General features: G+C 29.5%; 2 protein-coding genes across 2 annotated transcripts; one reads left to right on the top strand and one right to left on the bottom strand.

Annotated features, from left to right (window-relative positions):
• Positions 1–1,360: 1,360 nt before the first annotated feature.
• On the bottom strand, positions 1,361–8,023 carry LOC101250988 (uncharacterized). The gene is made up of 5 exons (XM_004238699.4): positions 7,327–8,023; positions 6,372–6,722; positions 3,659–4,261; positions 2,201–2,492; positions 1,361–1,637 (listed from the first exon to the last, which is right to left on the bottom strand). Exons 1-5 carry the CDS (start codon positions 7,564–7,566, stop codon positions 1,618–1,620), a joined length of 1,506 nt encoding a protein of 501 aa, XP_004238747.1. The 5' UTR covers positions 7,567–8,023; the 3' UTR covers positions 1,361–1,617.
• A 5,704-nt stretch (positions 8,024–13,727) lies between these two features.
• LOC101255593 (LEAF RUST 10 DISEASE-RESISTANCE LOCUS RECEPTOR-LIKE PROTEIN KINASE-like 1.5) lies at positions 13,728–16,493 on the top strand. Its single transcript, XM_004239324.5, has one exon. It carries the CDS (start codon positions 14,262–14,264, stop codon positions 16,182–16,184), a length of 1,923 nt encoding a protein of 640 aa, XP_004239372.1. The 5' UTR covers positions 13,728–14,261; the 3' UTR covers positions 16,185–16,493.
• Positions 16,494–16,598: the final 105 nt, after the last annotated feature.

The following is a 16,598-nucleotide window of genomic DNA, read 5'->3' as shown; positions in this document are numbered from 1 at the left end:
CAAGTATATATAACAAATCTTGTTCGTCTCACATCTCGCTCACCACTCTCTTATATATTTGGTATCTTAAATACACGTGAATCACAGTAGATACATACATATATATGTATCTAGTGTGATTCACATGTATCTATTCTCTAGGATACATGACTATCTTGCTCTCCTCTCTCCCTATTTTAGCGTATCTGGTGGCATAAATACATATATCTAGGTGCATCTTCTCAATATATGATAGGAAATATTTAGTTAGTAGTAAGATACGTATAATTATTTAAAAATATAGATAGAATTAGTATTATATGGTATGAATATAGGTCTAACAAGATAATTTCCCCTAATCAGATTATATTATGGCCAATTTACAATGAATAATGAATCTTGAGCTTCATCCCAGATTTATATGTCCAGTATATTATATATATGTATTTAGTGTGATTTATATATATATAAAATATATATATACTATCTTGTTCGTGTACCTCTTATCTTGCTCATAATTCAATAATTTTGGCTTCAATTTTATATGTATAGTAACAAGCTCACCTAATATACATGATTAATTTATTTACTATTCAATAGATAAAAATAATATAATTTGAGCTCTATAAATTTAATATTCTGACTCCGTCTCTAACTTCTTATCAATTTTGGAATGGGTCCCATACCTGCAGAGATTAATGGTGAAAATAATGTATCAATGAAATTGTCAATTCAGCCACTTATATCTGTACCTGCAGCATTAAATTTGGTAAGAACAAAATTTTTGGAAGCTTAGAAATCCATTAATTTAGAAACTAATTTACATAGATACATTTCAATTTATAATATTATAAATTTTATCAAATTTTAATACGTCTATGTATGTTGAGATATATGTATCTCAAAATATATGAAGTTAAAATTAAATATAATTTATTCTAAAATCATTACATTCAAATAAATTCACATATATCTAGGCTCCCTCTCGTCTCACTCGCCTCTCAGCTACATGTGAATCACACCAGATACATATATTTGAAATTCATAACTATTTCATTTCTCTGCCTCTCCAACTCGCTGGCCTCTCTTTTCTATTGCAATGTATCTGATAGTAAAATTATACTACGTGTATCTTTCTTAATATATGATACGAAACTTTTAAGGAGTAATATAATACTTAATTATTTAAAAGTAAAGATAAAGAATTTATAGTATAAATATATATATATATCAGATAAAGTAGTTTATATACAATTTTATACCTAATTTATGTTTGTGAAACTTTTCATTAAAAGTATAAAAAGATTAGTCGTAAATTATTGTTTTTGTAAGTTGTGGTAGTTCAACTATATATCTATTTTGCAATTTTTCCAAATGTCACATAGAATGTAAATATGAACTAAAAACTCCACCAGATTTCAATTTTCAATTATTCTGTGGAAGTGTATATGTATGATGATGATATTAACATCAAGAGCAGATATTGTGTATATCTCTCTGAATACTCAAAACCTTATATACAAATGCTTAATAAACAATGGAGATACACGTTTACGCGATTTTACTGATACAAAAATCCATCTACTGCAACAATCCGCGATAAGTGCTCCACGAGTAGGGCTACAATGGCCTTCTTGGTTATGCAATATCACTAGCTTCTGAAACATGCCATAACACGAAGATTAACACGTTAACAATGAAGACGAATTCAAAGTATAGTAAGATAAGCTTCATTGTGTATGGGACTCAACAACTGCTACAGTTATGTAACGCGGTAAGAATGATGAGCTCGCGTGGCTTACAGAACACAAGAAGTACTCTCAAACTAAGCACTTGTGTCATCAATTGATACCCTCGAACGAGCATTCAAGCCATCAATTGACAGCCAAAATGATGCAACAAAGTAAGCTTAAGACGAGCATTGAGTAAGTTTCTTAATTGGTTTATGTTATGTTGGTTAGAAGGCAATCAAGGGCTGGCATTGATGATGTTTTATTCAAGAACGGAGGCGTGAATGATTCAACGAGACATTAGTGATTTTGGTTGATTCCAAATGGAAGGTGAAGGGTCAATAGCATCAATAGTATTATTTTGATTGCTATAAACGTTTATAAGTTCGTTATGAAACAAAATTCTCAAACAGAACGATGGATCTAAAATTTCAAACTTTCACGAAATGAAACCAAAGTTTTAAGACCAAGTAGAAGAGTAAAAGGCTCACCTTTAGATGAAGATGGCAAAATAATAACGTTCATATTTGCGTTGTTGGGAGGAAGCTGCAAACGGAGAGGATAAAGCTTCCCATTCAAAGCACTCCGAGTACACACAGTAATATCCTCGAGCCCAGTTTCCTCCTCCAATCTCTTCTTTAGATCCTCAACACTATTTCCCTTAAAAGTTATGCAAAGTCCCTCGGCTCCTTCGTCAATTTCTCCAAATTCATCCGTAACGTGATAATATATAAGCCTTCCATCTACCAACTTAGGCGGTGAACTAATCAATGAATCACTTGACTGCCAAAAGAAAGAAAAAAGATAATTGAGTATCATAACATAATAATTATTGAATTCCGATTCCAAATTAACAAGTTCAACCGACACTTCTATCTATTGATTATAGCAAGTGATAATATAAGTTGACTCGAACACCAATATGTTAAAAGAACACTCCTAATGGTCATAAGCCAAAAGGGTAAACACACTCGAATACAATACGAGACCAAGTCATATAACAAATGATCTCGTATTTGTCCACAACCATAACAAGGCTCCAAACCAAATTGCTATCGAGCCTAATTTTATATTAATTCCAAAAAAAACAACATAGTTCTTTATTCAGTAACAACTTAACTTCAAAATATTCATTTCATTCATCCTTAATAAGATGATCCATAGCCACACAAACACTTACTTAAAATCATAATTTTCAAAAGTCTTTCTTTTCTTCTTAAACTCTGCGTTGAGTCAAACTACATCTAGTAAATTGGGACAGATGGAGGGAGTAGCTACTCCTCATAACCAAACAACAAACAACGTAATCCCAACTTCTATCCTGAATTATGGATCAAACCAACCCCCTTAAAGTCCATATCAACAACAAACCAATTTGCTAATTGAAAAATGTTTTTTTTCCTTAATTGGGACACAAATAACCCGAAATGAAGAGGAGAATACAATGTACTTAATCAAACCCTCACCAACAAGGTCAAAGTTAAAATACCAACTATCAGAGCTACTGCGATTCCCAACGAACCCCATAAGGTCAAAAGTTCATATACCAACTAACTGAGCTACTACGATTCCCAACTAACCCCATAAGGCCAAAGTTCAAATACCAACTAACTGAGCTACTACAATTCCGAACGAACCTCATAAGGTCAAAGTTCAAATACCAACTAACTGAGCTAATACGATTTCCAATGAACCCCATAAGGTCAAAGTTCAAATACCAACCAACTCAGCTATTACGATTCCCAACGAACCCACAAGGTCAAAGTTCAAATACCAACCCCATAAGGTCAAAGTTCAATTACCAACTAACTGAGCTACTGCAATTCCCAACGAACCCCATAAGGCCAAAGTCAAATACCAAACTAACTGAGCTATTACGATTCCCAACGAACCTCATAAGGTCAAATTTCAAACTTTATATAAATTGAATGTAAAAATTGAAGTAATACCTCTTGTCTCGAAAAGCTGTAAGATTTTGATGAACCAGTAGTAGTAGCAGAACTCGATTCAGAAGCAAACGAATCAGAATTACCACCCACCACCGTCGTCTCCGCCACCGTCTCCGCCGTCGAATGCGCCAAAATTTCAACAACATGAACATCCCAAAGAACCCAATCTTGAGTTTTCGTCCTATGAGGAATATCATGAGTAACAGAATTTCTCCATGGAGGAAGACCCCCATTTCCCCTCAAAAATTGCCCATATCTCGTCCTCAGCTTAACTTGATGTCCTTCTCTAATGGGTTCCCATTCAATTGAAGAATCAAGTCGATTAGGCAAAGTTTGAAGAACTTTTCTACCAGTCATACCCAGAAGAAATGGCTGATTCGAAGCTGTTAAATATTTCCCATAACAACTCTTCAATCGAATAACATTTTCGGTTTTTTCAACAAATTCAACTGTCCATTTCGCGTTTTTTGATGCTCCGTTACGATCTTGAGTCACTGATTCTTCATCTTCTTCAGCTGTTAAGTACTTCTCATGGTGACTCTGTAAACGAACAGCTTTTGCTTTGTGAAATAGCTCCATTGCTGATCTTTTTGGTAAAGAAATCTGTCAAAAACAACACCAAAAATTATGAAATTTGTGAAAATTTTAAGGATTTAAAACTTGGGGTTGAGAAAAGATTGGATTTTCTTGAGTATTTTTTATAGTAATTGAAGAAATAATGAAGAAGTTTTTTTCTTTGTTATGATGATGACAGCCATGTTTGATGGGGGAGACGCAGGAAAGCGCGTTAAATATTTGACACGTGAGAAAATATAGGTTGACACGTGTGAAGATATGTGTTTTTTTTTTTTTTACTAATTGAAGTTTTTCTATTTTTAGACATGGTCAAAATTAGATCATTAAGGAATGGAAAAAAAAAATACACTTTCATATTTGGTTAAGTTTGTTTAAAAAGATAATTATGGTTACTTTATTTTTTTTATATGGTTAATTGATTGGTGGTGCAAAAATAGTAAATTGTCCTCACAAAAGAATCTAATTATATCGATAGAGTAACACAAAATTTATACTTTTCATATATATAACTTAAAATTTGAAAGAATTTTTTTTTGATTCTGGCTCTAGAATGAGACTAGAATGAGACGAAGAAGAAAGTTTACGATATTATTAATATAAAGTAAGCTTTAATAATCGAAACAAAAAAAAACATTTTTAATTTTATGAAGGTTCTAGGTTACTTCCTTTGTATAATCTTTTTGGATCAACGTTTGTCTCATCTCTATTTATCTTGTGAGACTTTGTGGTCAAATTTTTTTGATTCTCGATATTTAAAATTATTTCAATATGAATTTAAAAAATTGACCTATATTAAAAAAATATTTATTTTAATTATACAGAAATTTGAGATTCTTAATTAATAGGATAAGAATCTCAATCATTTCATTACGACTGATTTATTTTTATACTCATTCTAATAGAATCATTAAAATATAGATTGTTGGTTTATAGAACAAGAAAAGGATAAAGAGGGTAATTAATTATCTCATAAAAGTAGGAGTGTATGTTATGAATATTCTTTATTATAGCCTAAGGTTTCTCAAATATAATAATATCAAAAATGATGGGGCAATAATCAAAAGTAGGTCAATTTTGTATCCTTCTACAAAAATGTATTTCAAAAAGTTTTTATCCAAAAGACATAATAAACAAGCTATAGCCAATTTCTAAACAAAATTATAGGACTCAATTACATTCAAGCTAATAGTTAATTTGGGTAAAACTTCGAAAATTTATTTTTTCTTTTATTCAAAAGTATTTTTCGAATAGAATTACAGGTTATGTTTAACTAATCAGTTAAAAACTTATTTTTTTTTAATATTAATACATCAATATGCATCAGACAATCATCTCAAAAATACTTCAAAAGAAGAAATTGTTTTTTTTTCTTCAACTTCTAAAAAACAACTTCTGTTACTATAGAAAAATTAAGCTTAGCCTAATCAACTTTTTAAAATAAGATATTTTTAATTTTCAAAAGCTTAATCAAATATACTAAAATGGTGATATTTACTTAATTAACTACTTTCTTCAAAGAAGAAATTGTTTTTTTTCTCCAATTTCTGTTATTATCGAAAAATTAAGTTTAGCCTAATCAACTTTTTAAAATAAGATATTTTTAATTTTCAAAAGCTTAACCAAATATACTAAAATGGTGATATTTTACTTAATTAACCACTTTTTCTCAACTCTTTTAGTTGAGTTAGCGATCATAATTATATCCTTTTAATTACTTCTTTATCTCAACTTCCTTTTTTGTTGTTAGTTGTTACGTAGTGAAGTATACTTCCACCTAATTATGGTTTATAGAAATGTAACATAAACTCCTACAAAGAAGTATTAATTTTCCTAATTAGTAATTAGTCATATTCCCATTTAGCTAATAAATCTAAAGATCTAGCACTAAACGCAAAAGACAAGCTAGTAATTATGTTAATTATTATTAGAATCATGGTGGATCAATATAATATCTTTAATTTTTAATTACAAGATTCGAATACTAAGTCTTTCATTTAATGGATCTTCTATATGAATTCAAATTAATCAGACATTTTACTCATTTAATAATTATAAATCGCAATAATGACCTAATAAAACAATAAGGCAATACAAACGCAAAAAAAAAATAATAAGTTGACATAACGAAATAACATACCTTAGCCCTCCTAGGTGAGAATGAAAAACTTGAATGTACAGAAGTCGGAGATCCTAAATCCAGGCTTAAAAGCTCATCAGAAATCGATGAAAAACTTGAAACCATAGTTAAATATTCCGTCAACGATTCATTTTCGGGCACATCAATAGGTTCAACGTTCCACAAAATCCAATTTTGTGTACTACCACTATATGGATTATCATGTGTTACTTTATTTCTCCATGGTGGCATTCCTCCATTTGCACGTAAATATTTTCCTCCAAAACCCCTTAATTTTACTTGAAATCCATCCCTTATTACTTCCCATTCGATTCTCAAGTCCTTCATTTCTTCGGGCAAAGTTTGAATTACCTATTTAAAATATAATTATATATATAAAAAAATATGTAATGTTTTTTCAAAAATAAAACAATTACATCATTAAACATAATAAGCATAAATAAAAAACACGAGTCAAATCTTGAGACTATTCTTTTTTTTCAAAGAAAAGCCATGTTTGATCAGAAAAATATTTGAACACTAGCGGAATCAGAATTCAATAAAATAAACATTTTAATTTTTTTTTTATATTTAAGTGAAAAATACTTAGCACTAGCAAAATCAAAATTTTAATTAAGCGCAACCAAAAATCTCAAGACGATTCATTTTTTTTTAAAAAAAAAACTCATGGTTAATCTAAAAAAACATTTAAGCAATAACTTTATATAATAAAATTCAACAAAGAAAAAAAAAATCACAACTTAGAATTAGAACATGTGACCTAATTCAATATTTCAAACCCCTTTATTATTGATTTTTTTTTTTTAATATCAAGAACATTCAATAATTTATATAACAACAATAATATATTTAAGAAATTATCTAATCAAAACGTATTAAAAATATAATTAAGTAAATAAAAATATTAAAATTACGACATATTTTGTAATTAATAATTACTCTAAGTAAAACTTACCTTTTTTCCGGTCATGCCAAGAAGAAACGGCTCGTCGGAAGCCGTGAGATACTTGCCGGAGCCACTTTTAAGCCGTATAAAGTGGCTGTTTTCGGCTTCAACAAGTTCAACAAGCCACCGGGCTTTTCTTGATGAGCCGTTTCGGCTTTGTCGGATATTTTCTTGATCATCATCGGCTACAAGGTATTTGTCTAGATGACTTTTTAATTTTACAGCTTTGGCTTTGTAGAAAAAATCCATTTTAATAAAAAAAAATTGTAATTAGTGATGAATATATATGGAATTTAAGTAAAAAAAAAAAATTGAAGAGGAATATTAATAATGGATTTATTATGGAAAGGGTATAGGAATCAAATATTGAAGAATTAAATAATTGTAGTGATTTTTTTTTTGTTTATATAAGGGGAGAAAAGATAGGTTTTGTTTGATGGTTTTTGTATTCTTTGTTGAATTGATTAAGGAAGAGACTAGAGGGACAAGAAAGTCCATTTTATATTCATTTTGTAATATAATATATAGTTCTAACGGTGGGACTGTTTCGTCCTTGATCAAAGATCTCGAATTTAAGCTTTGAATATGAAGAAAAACATATTGAAACATAACCCCTCAAATAGGTCTTACAAGACGCGATTTAAATTTAGTCAGAATTTTAATATGAATTTCTGATACCGAGTGAGAGAAAAAAATATTTATATACGGCCCTTTCTAATCTATGGCAATTTATGAATAGTGAAACTTAAATTATTTTGTCCAAAGTGTTAATATAATATACATAATAATTAGGAATTACAAATATTTTTTAAAATCAAGTTAATAGTACTCCTTGCTTACTATAATTACTTAATAGTTATATACGGCCTTTTCTGTTATTTTTATTTTTTTGTTATTCTAATTTATGATTTTTATTTTTATTCATCACTTTATTTATTAAAAAAAAAGTGAAATTTCTTTTTTACATGTTCTTATTCTTAACATTTATGTCTTATTTTCAAAACTCATTACTAAATATCAGTAATTATTATGTTAATCTACTTATATCAAATAACGAAATAAAGTATCTATTAAGTGGTGTGATTGTAAAAGGAGAAGTATTTTCACACATAAATTTATAGAATTTGAAGTGAAAGTTAATTTAGTTATTCAATTAGCTAATGATGATTAGTGTAAAGATTATGGCTAATGAGATGTGAAAAAGAAGAAGACTATTAAGAAAAGGTAGACCGTTGAATTTATTAAATAGTGAAATTTCGAGGCAAAAAATTGATAATAAATTTAATAATCATCCACGCGTTTAAAAGTATATGACTAAAGTCTTTGGAGAAAATAAAAGAAGTTTCTATGTGTAGTATATTCCATGAACCATTTCACTTTATTTTGCGTTAAATTAGGTTTCAAATCTGATTAACGAGTTTAACATCTTACTCGTATTAAAGTGGGATATTTTCATTTTCTCAATTATTTTTTTTCAAGATTCTATATAAGATGAATCTGATTTTGATATTATCATGTCAAATTCAGTTTTAGGCCTTGTTGATATTTCAAAAATTAGCTTAAAAACTAAAAATTGTTCGATCTTTATATGGAATTTGAAAAATTCCATCCCTATTAATGTGGAATTCACAAGGCATCAAAATATTAAAGATATGCATGACTTGTGTCAAAATATTTTTTAAATTTTGTGAATATTTAAATATTTCACGCAGAATAGTAATTGTGATATAAAAAGTTAATATTACTAAATAACATAACAAATTAAGAAAAAACAATTAGATAAATAAATTAAACCAGAAAAAATACTAGTAGCTTTGAAATTAATAAAGTGTGAATATGATATAGGTTCATTATATTTGTAGATTTTTTTTTGTTAGTATTTTGTATACATTGAATGGTGTATATAAGAAGACAAAAGGTATACACATTAATGTGGCATAAAATGGATTCAATAACTTGATCCAATGGATATATATCCTCTAATTCTTTCATTTTCTTGGTCCTATTCGTTGTATATTCAAAGAAAAAATTGTATATACAACCAAAGAAGATTTCACGTCTTTTATATATATATATATATATATATATATATATATATATATCTTCAGATCGAAAGTAGAGGATACTTATCATAGATTTTAGTGATACTTAAAAAAAAGAAATATGTTAAAATATAGATTCTGGATAGTAAACACTCCTTAGTTTTTGAGGCAGTTACTAGTGATAATATAGAGAAATAAAATTTAATGACAGTTAACTAATAACGATAAAAAATCTAGCACTGTTTATTAGTAATATGCATATTTATTGATGCTAAAAGCTACTTTTGTTGTAGTGTACATGCGTCTCTACTTGGAAAAAAAACGTTATCATATTCAACAGTCATAATTTTAATAAATGATTAATGATAATTTAAATAAAAATACAATAATTAAATTATAAACTAATCAAATTTCTTCTCAATTTAATTTGATTTATTAATTTGAGTTAACACTCCTAATAGAGACCATTATCATATGTTTAGGCAAATAAATAAATAAAATATAAATATTGTGCACGTATGGAACTTTGCCTATTTGGAAAATTTTAATGGAAATGACAAATTATGGCAGCAACAAAATAGAGTGAATATTATATAAAGTGGATAAAGGTAGGTATGGTAATTTGGTAGGTAAATGTACATATCCATCACTTGTGTGATGGCACTTTTGCCACTCAAAATCTAGTTTTTTTTCCCCAAATATTTTAAAAGGTTAATAATTTATTTATAATTCATATTTATATCACATGTAACACTCTAATTTATTAGTGATATAGTCTGCTCTGAATCTAGGTCTACACGGCTTTAAAATGTGTCACTGGAATGTAAAATATATGCTTACTCACATATTCAATATCTTTATTGTATTTTGTTGATACAAGTCCTAAGTGTTACATAATATTTGTATGTTATTAAATTATTATTGCGTAAACCATGATGTTAATATACATTCTTACCTTGTTATAACTTGTTCACCATAAGTTAATATGATTTTATGTAATAAATATCGAGTGTAAATAAATAGTTATAAGGTAAAGCCTTACTCAATATACTAAATATATACACCATATTCCTTAATAAATGCATGATATATATATATATATATATATATATATATTAGTTATTAGACTATCATTGCTTAATCATGATTAATAAATATACAATATTATCCTATTAAATAAGTTAATCAAGATAAGCGATATGATTTTGATGTAATATACAACAATATTTGAACATTTGGTAATTACTTGAACTATTATTAAATATACATTGAATGTTGACAGTATGATTATTTAATCTTGCACATTTAGTTGTTTTAACAACAATTCAATTGCATAAGTATATAAATTCAAAAAAAAAATATAAAAAAGTCTTTGAGATAAATTTAAACTTGATTTAGTTCTCTCATATTTAAGAATCCATTGTTTAAAAGTAAGCCAAGCAACAAAAAAGGGCAAAGGTAGCTAGGGATGGGGATTTATAAATATAAGTGTGCCTCTAAATTTATAAACTGATCAAATTGACGTATAATTTTTAGCTTATTTATGTGTTTACTGTTTAGTAAACATTCAAAGTATTTATAAATTAAAATTAGTTGATTTATGACTTTTCAGCTTATAAACACTTTTAGTTTGACAAAAATTTTAACTTTATACACCTAAAGAATAATCATGGTTGCATTGACGGAGCTTGAAAACCTGAGTTTGAATCTTCATGGTTGCATTTTTCTTGTTGTTTCTTCAAAACAAATAACAAATACAATGGAAATAGTTTCTATTGTTCTCGTAGTGACTCAAACCGCGAGTAAACTCATAACTTAAGAATTGAAGATGAAGATTGCTTAACGTAAGGAACTTGAAACTAAGAAGTTTTATTATGACTTATGAGTGAGATATCAAAACTAATTGCCCACTGCCTTCATAAATTATTGGAGACACACACTTAATTAGTATAGGAAATTTGATGAAAAAAATGATTAGCAAAAAATGGTAATGCTTTTGTGAATATATATTTCATAGTTCGATTTAAATGATTATATTTAATTAACTAAACGTTTATATATAAAAAAAAATTACACTATAAAGTATGTATACTATAAGTGATACAAAAAGAATATGTAATCTAATAAACATTGTCTAATTTGTCCTTTTTTTTTTCTTTTCTTGAGGAACTTTCATATCTAACGACTCAAAAATATTCTAATTATTCTCTATAGTTATAGTTTGATAATTACACTTTGTAGCTACATGTTATAGAGAGGAGAGAAACGAGAGAAACTGGGAGAGAGAGGAGAGGGGCGAGAGAGACTGGGAGAGAGAGGAGAGAGACGAGCGAGAGAGGGCAAAGATGGGAGAGAGGTGAATTATAAATGCAGATTGTTTAGATAATTGTATATTATACATATGTATTTGTATAAAGGCAAATGAGATTGGGAGAGGTAGGAGAGAGGCGAGCGAGAGAGGACAGAGAGTGGGAGAAAGGTGAATTGTATATGTTTATCGGTTAGATAAAACTGTATATTATCCATTTTATATTTGTATATTCTGGTAAATTATACATATACAACGTGGTAATTATACAAACTCGAAATCTACCCACGTAATTAATGTATAATAATAAACACGAATGATAATTATAGCAAACTATAACTATAATGAATAATTAAATAATATAAATTTGTTCAACCGCATAATTTTTCTCTTTATTCTTATTTTCCCCCCAATTTTGTGGGCTTTTTAATTGGAAAGCAAAATAAAAACAATTACTACCTAATTACTTTTTTTAGGACCTAAAATATTTTCAAAATAATTGAAATTGATATAAAAATATTTCTGTTAACTTATTGGCCACAAAGTGCTCTTGGAGTTAACTTTGTAGTCCTTATTTACACTTATTCACAAACGGCCCATTAATTGAATTAATTAATTTTCTCATTTAATACGTGATATATCTGATTCTTTAGAAAAATTAATTAACTAAAATTAATTTAATCCAACCTGAATCCACCCAACCTGACCCAACTAAAAATCCAATTATTTTAAACGTGAAAATCTATTAATCTAAAATACTTTTGGCGTAACTCAAACTCACAATCTTCGAGTTGAAAGCGAAAAGTTTTTACGTTTTGAGCAAACATTCCAACCATGTTTACTAATTCTTCCTATAATTTGAAATAATTACATATTGTCTCAATAATTAATAATTTCATATTAAATTTCAAGTCAAATACAACTAGATGCAGCTATCTTTATGATCCGATATATACAGATACATAAAGAGAAGGAGACAAGCTAAAAATACAGATAATGAAGATATAAAAACGAAAACGAATTTTGAAAAGGATTTGTGCATCCCATTTCTAGATCCACTCGAAAACCCAATATGGTGTATTACGTTGGTAAAAATGCTATAGTTCTAAAAAATTATGTCATGCTAAAATGTCACAAATGACAATTTTTTAAGAACAATTATCAAATAATATTTCTAAGTTTCATGTTGCTAGTTATGCTAATGTATACTCTAAAAAAATAAAATAACTTTGATTTTATCATTTATAAAGTTCAATTTTAAAAACTTTCAAATATTGATAATTATTTTAAAATTCATATATTGAGTTTAAAATATTTGAGTTGAGTGGAGGGAAAGATGAAGACTTTTTCATCATTTACGATGTATTGAATGGAGGGAAACAAATCTCATAATTTGATTCTTTTCGAAAAAATAGCAAACAAAATTTCCTTCAAAATCTTTATTTTGAAAAAATCTAAAACTCCTTACCTTTTCCTTTTACTAAATGATTAAAGTAAATCGTGACGAGTAAAAATAAATGGATTAATTTCGTAACGAACTTTATACTATAATATATAGGGTTATAGGATACTAATTTATCAAACTTCATAATATAATTAACTCTTTTCTTATATATGACAAAACTGATCAATAAAAATAAAAATTTATTTTAATAATAAATAACGAGTAAAAATGAAAATAGAAAGTACGTCACAAAAAGCTAAATGTGATTTTTTTTTGAATATTTAAAATTTGTAATATTGAATTTGAATCCACTCATTCGATGTTCAATCTATAAGCTAAGAACTATCTAAGATCTTCGACCAAAATAAAATATGATAATTCTGAAAATAAAATAAAAATGTACTCCTTATCTTTTCCTTTTACTAAATGATTAAAGTAAAATTGTGACGAGTCTTCTTATCTTATACTTCACACCGAACGAACGATCTCAAAACAAAATTTCCTTCTATTGAAAAATCCAACCCCCTTATCTCCTCCTTTTGCAAAAATGACCAAATAATTTTATTTTTTAAAAATAACTTTATTGGACCAATGATCAAAGAATTCATCATTTTTTGTTTTGTTTTGTCTTCTTCTATATTGTGTTCACGTGACCTTCCTCTTTTCTTTCTACCTCGAGACCCCCCACACTCCCAAACTCTCACTTCTCTACTGCCCAACATCCTAGGCAGTTGTGGTAATAGTTAAGAGAATCTCAACCCCAAATCAAGATTCAAACATTTCTCTTTTTTCTACTTAAAGATTCAATCTTTTTCTTTCTTTGTTGGATTCTGCTTTTGAATGGCTTCAGTAACTAGTAGGAGTTCATCATAATCATGTCATTTTTAGCATTTTTGGTTTAACCCCAAATCAAGATTTCACCTTTTTTTTTTCCTCAAAGATTCAATCTTTCTTCTTCTTTGTTGGATTGTGTTTTTTGAATGGTTTCAGTAACTTGTAGGAGTTCAGCATAATCATGTCATTTTTAGCATTTTTGGTTTAACCACAAATCAAGATTTCCCTTTTACTCCCCAAAGATTCAATCTTTCTTCTGTTATGTTGGATTTTGCTGTTGAATGACTTCAGTAACTAGTTGGAGTTCAGCATAATCATGTCATTTTTACTATTTTTGTCAATCTTTCTGTTCTTGGTTTTCATTCTTGAAGCAGCAGCAGCAGTTCATAGCTGTTTAAAATCTGAAATCTCATGTCCACCTTTTGCTTCTTTTCCCCCTTTTCCCTTTTCTTCATCTCCTGGTTGTGGTCATCCTTCTTTTCAAATCCAATGTTCACCTTCACATGCTGTTATTTCAATCAATAACTTGTCTTTCTCTTTGCTTCATTATGAATCTACTTCTTCAACTCTTCTTCTTTCTCCAGCTTCACTTTCACAAAATGAAATCAGCTCAGTATCTACTGATTCCAAGAACTGTTCTTTGCACCATAGATCCATTTCTCTTTCTGGTTCACCATTCAAGGTCTCTGATTCATCTTGCTCTAGGCTTTCTGCTCTTAGGCCATGTCCACCTACAAATCTCCCTAATTGTAGTCACTGTCCATGGCAATGTAAACTTATCAAGAACCCACTTCAGCTTCTGCATGAATGTGGATTGAGACACCATTTTGAGTCTGATGAAAGATGTCAAAGTGACATTCTTGGGTTTCTTGATGGTTTCTTGAAAATGGGGATTGAGGTTGAGTGGGATGAAGAACAAGATTCATATTTTACAAGCTGTAGGACTTGCAGAGCTAGCAGTGGTGTTTGTGGATTCAATTCTTCACACCCAAAGAAACCATTTTTATGTTTTCCATCATCACAAGTTAGGTACTCACCTCCTTTGATTCGACAAAAAAGCGCTAATCGTATAGTTATGTTGTCAATGGTCTTTCTATTAGTGTGTTTTCTGGTTGTTTTCTCTATTGGATCTTTAATTTTTCGTTCAAGAGATAAAGGGGCTGGTTCAGAAGAAGATCCCACTATCATTTACCTTCGTAGGCATCGATCAGCTAGTTTACTTCCACCAGTTTTCCCTTATGAGGAACTTGAAAGCTCTACAAATCACTTTGATCACAAGAGGAAACTTGGGGATGGAGGATTTGGTTCTGTGTATTTAGGGAATCTTGATGATGGTAGGCTTGTTGCAGTAAAGCATTTGCATAAGCATTCCCCCACTGGTACCAAAGCTTTTTCAACCAAGTCATTTTGTAATGAAATCTTGATTTTGTCATCAATCAATCACCCAAATCTAGTCAAACTTCATGGCTATTGTAGTGATCCAAGAGGGCTTCTTTTGGTTTATGACTATGTTCCAAATGGTACTCTTGCTGACCATCTACACGGTAACAAGAACTTGTACAAAAAAGGTTCTTTAACTTGGAGTTTAAGAGTTGATATAGCACTACAAATAGCAATGGCAATTGAGTACTTGCATTTCTCTGTTGTTCCACCTATAGTTCATAGAGATATTACATCAACCAACATTTTTGTAGAAAAAGATATGAGGGTAAAAGTTGGTGACTTTGGGCTATCAAGACTCTTAGTATGCACAGATACATCAGTAGCATCTGGTGATTCTACTGGTGAAGTTTGGACAGGTCCACAAGGAACTCCTGGTTATTTAGATCCTGATTATCACAAGTCGTTTCGATTGAACGAAAAAAGTGATATATATAGCTTTGGTGTTGTGTTGTTGGAACTAATAACAGGTATGAAAGCCGTAGACCAGAAGAGGGAGAAGAGGGAAATGGCATTAGCTGATATGGTAGTTTCAAGAATTCAAATGGGGCTGTTGCAACAAGTTGTGGACCCTTTTTTGGTGGTGGATGGTGAAGCAATGGAAGGTGTCGGTGCAGTCGCGGAGCTAGCATTCCGATGTGTAGCGGCCGATAAGGATGATCGCCCTGATTCAAGAGATGTGGTAGCAGAATTGAGAAGGATAAGGGGCAGGACTAGAGGAGTTGGAAGTGGTGGTATTTTGAGGACTTCAAATTCTAGCAACATGGTGGTTCCTGATGGGATTGGTCTAATTGACTAATTAGTCGATTATTTGGTAAACAGAGTTAATCGATATCTATACTGACCAGAAACAGTCAGTGTCATAGATAGAACGATAACTGTGTTGATGAGAGGTAACCGATACATAGTATGGTTGTGAGGTACCAACATCTCATTGAATAATCCTCTGTTTAAGTGTAAATGTGTATTGTACATGTGTGTGGGTGTGGGGGTGGGGGACTTTGGACTGAAAAGGTGTCAGTTGAAGTATTTGTTTGACTGTAGTAAAATGGAATGTTAATATATCCCACTTTTTTTTACTACTTATGAAATTACTTTTTTTGTTTCTCGACTTAGCTATGATAATAATTGAAGATGTTATTACTCAAAACTCAATGCTTAAACAAGTACTTGTAATTTTGGTAATTGTTTTAAGACACTATATTGATTCTAG

The sequence above is a fragment of the Solanum lycopersicum genome, chromosome 5, assembly GCF_036512215.1.
Source record: "Solanum lycopersicum chromosome 5, SLM_r2.1".
Taxonomy (NCBI): domain Eukaryota; kingdom Viridiplantae; phylum Streptophyta; class Magnoliopsida; order Solanales; family Solanaceae; genus Solanum; species Solanum lycopersicum.
This window is presented reverse-complemented; position numbering and strand designations above follow the sequence as displayed.